This window comes from Myotis brandtii, unplaced genomic scaffold (genome assembly GCF_000412655.1).
Source record: "Myotis brandtii unplaced genomic scaffold, ASM41265v1 scaffold138, whole genome shotgun sequence".
NCBI lineage: Eukaryota > Metazoa > Chordata > Mammalia > Chiroptera > Vespertilionidae > Myotis > Myotis brandtii.
This window is the reverse complement of record NW_005354915.1, coordinates 697860-698554: the sequence shown is the minus strand read 5'-3', so window position 1 is coordinate 698554 and position 695 is coordinate 697860. Positions and strand designations below refer to the sequence as shown.

General features: G+C 67.9%; 1 protein-coding gene across 1 annotated transcript in view; it reads left to right on the top strand.

Annotated features, from left to right (window-relative positions):
- A4GALT (alpha 1,4-galactosyltransferase) overlaps nt 1–695 on the top strand; it is a 3666-nt gene that overhangs the window by 1547 nt on the left and 1424 nt on the right. Inside the window, exon 2 of the mRNA XM_014535122.1 lies at nt 340–693. Coding sequence (XP_014390608.1) covers nt 385–693 — 309 coding nt within the window. The 5' untranslated portion in view covers nt 340–384. The remainder of the gene's footprint in view (nt 1–339; nt 694–695) is intronic.

Genomic DNA, 695 nt, shown 5'->3' with positions numbered 1-695 from the left:
CGGGCAGGGCCAGGCAGAGAGGCCTGTGGCGAAGGCATGACCTCTGACAGCTCCTGCGCCTGCCAGACCCTGCCCTGGCCACTGATGGCCACAGGTTGTAGGTGGCACTGGCCCGGTGTTCGGAGAGCTCACTGGTGTGTCACAGAGCGTGAAAGGGACCAGCCCTCAGCCCACGGCCCACCGCGCCCAGGTGAGGAGGGAGAGGGGCAGTGAGCAGCTGGCAGGCCTGTGGGCTCCGGAAGCCGGCGCTGGCCTCGGCGTTGGCCGCTGTGTGTAGGAAGCGTATTCTCGGGTCAGGGGTGCCAGCAGCCCGCCCGAATGTGGTGTCATCTCTTGCAGACCAGCCAGTTCCTGCTGGAGGCTCCTGGCGGCACCGGGGAGACCATGCCCAGGCCCCCGGACTGCCTGCTGGGGCTGCTCCGGGGCACCCCGAGCCAGCGGGGCTGCACCCTCTTCCTCATCAGCTTCAACTTCATGTGCTTGGTCTCCGTCATGATCTACTGGCACATCGCGGGGGAGCCCGGGAGCCCAGCCCAGCTCTCTAACCTGCCTGTGGACATCCCCTGCCCCCACCTGGAGCCCCCCAGGCGGCCCTCCGGCACCCCACCTCCAGGCAACATCTTCTTCCTGGAGACCTCCGACCGGACCAACCCCAACTTCCTGTTCATGTGCTCGGTGGAGTCGGCCGCCCGGGC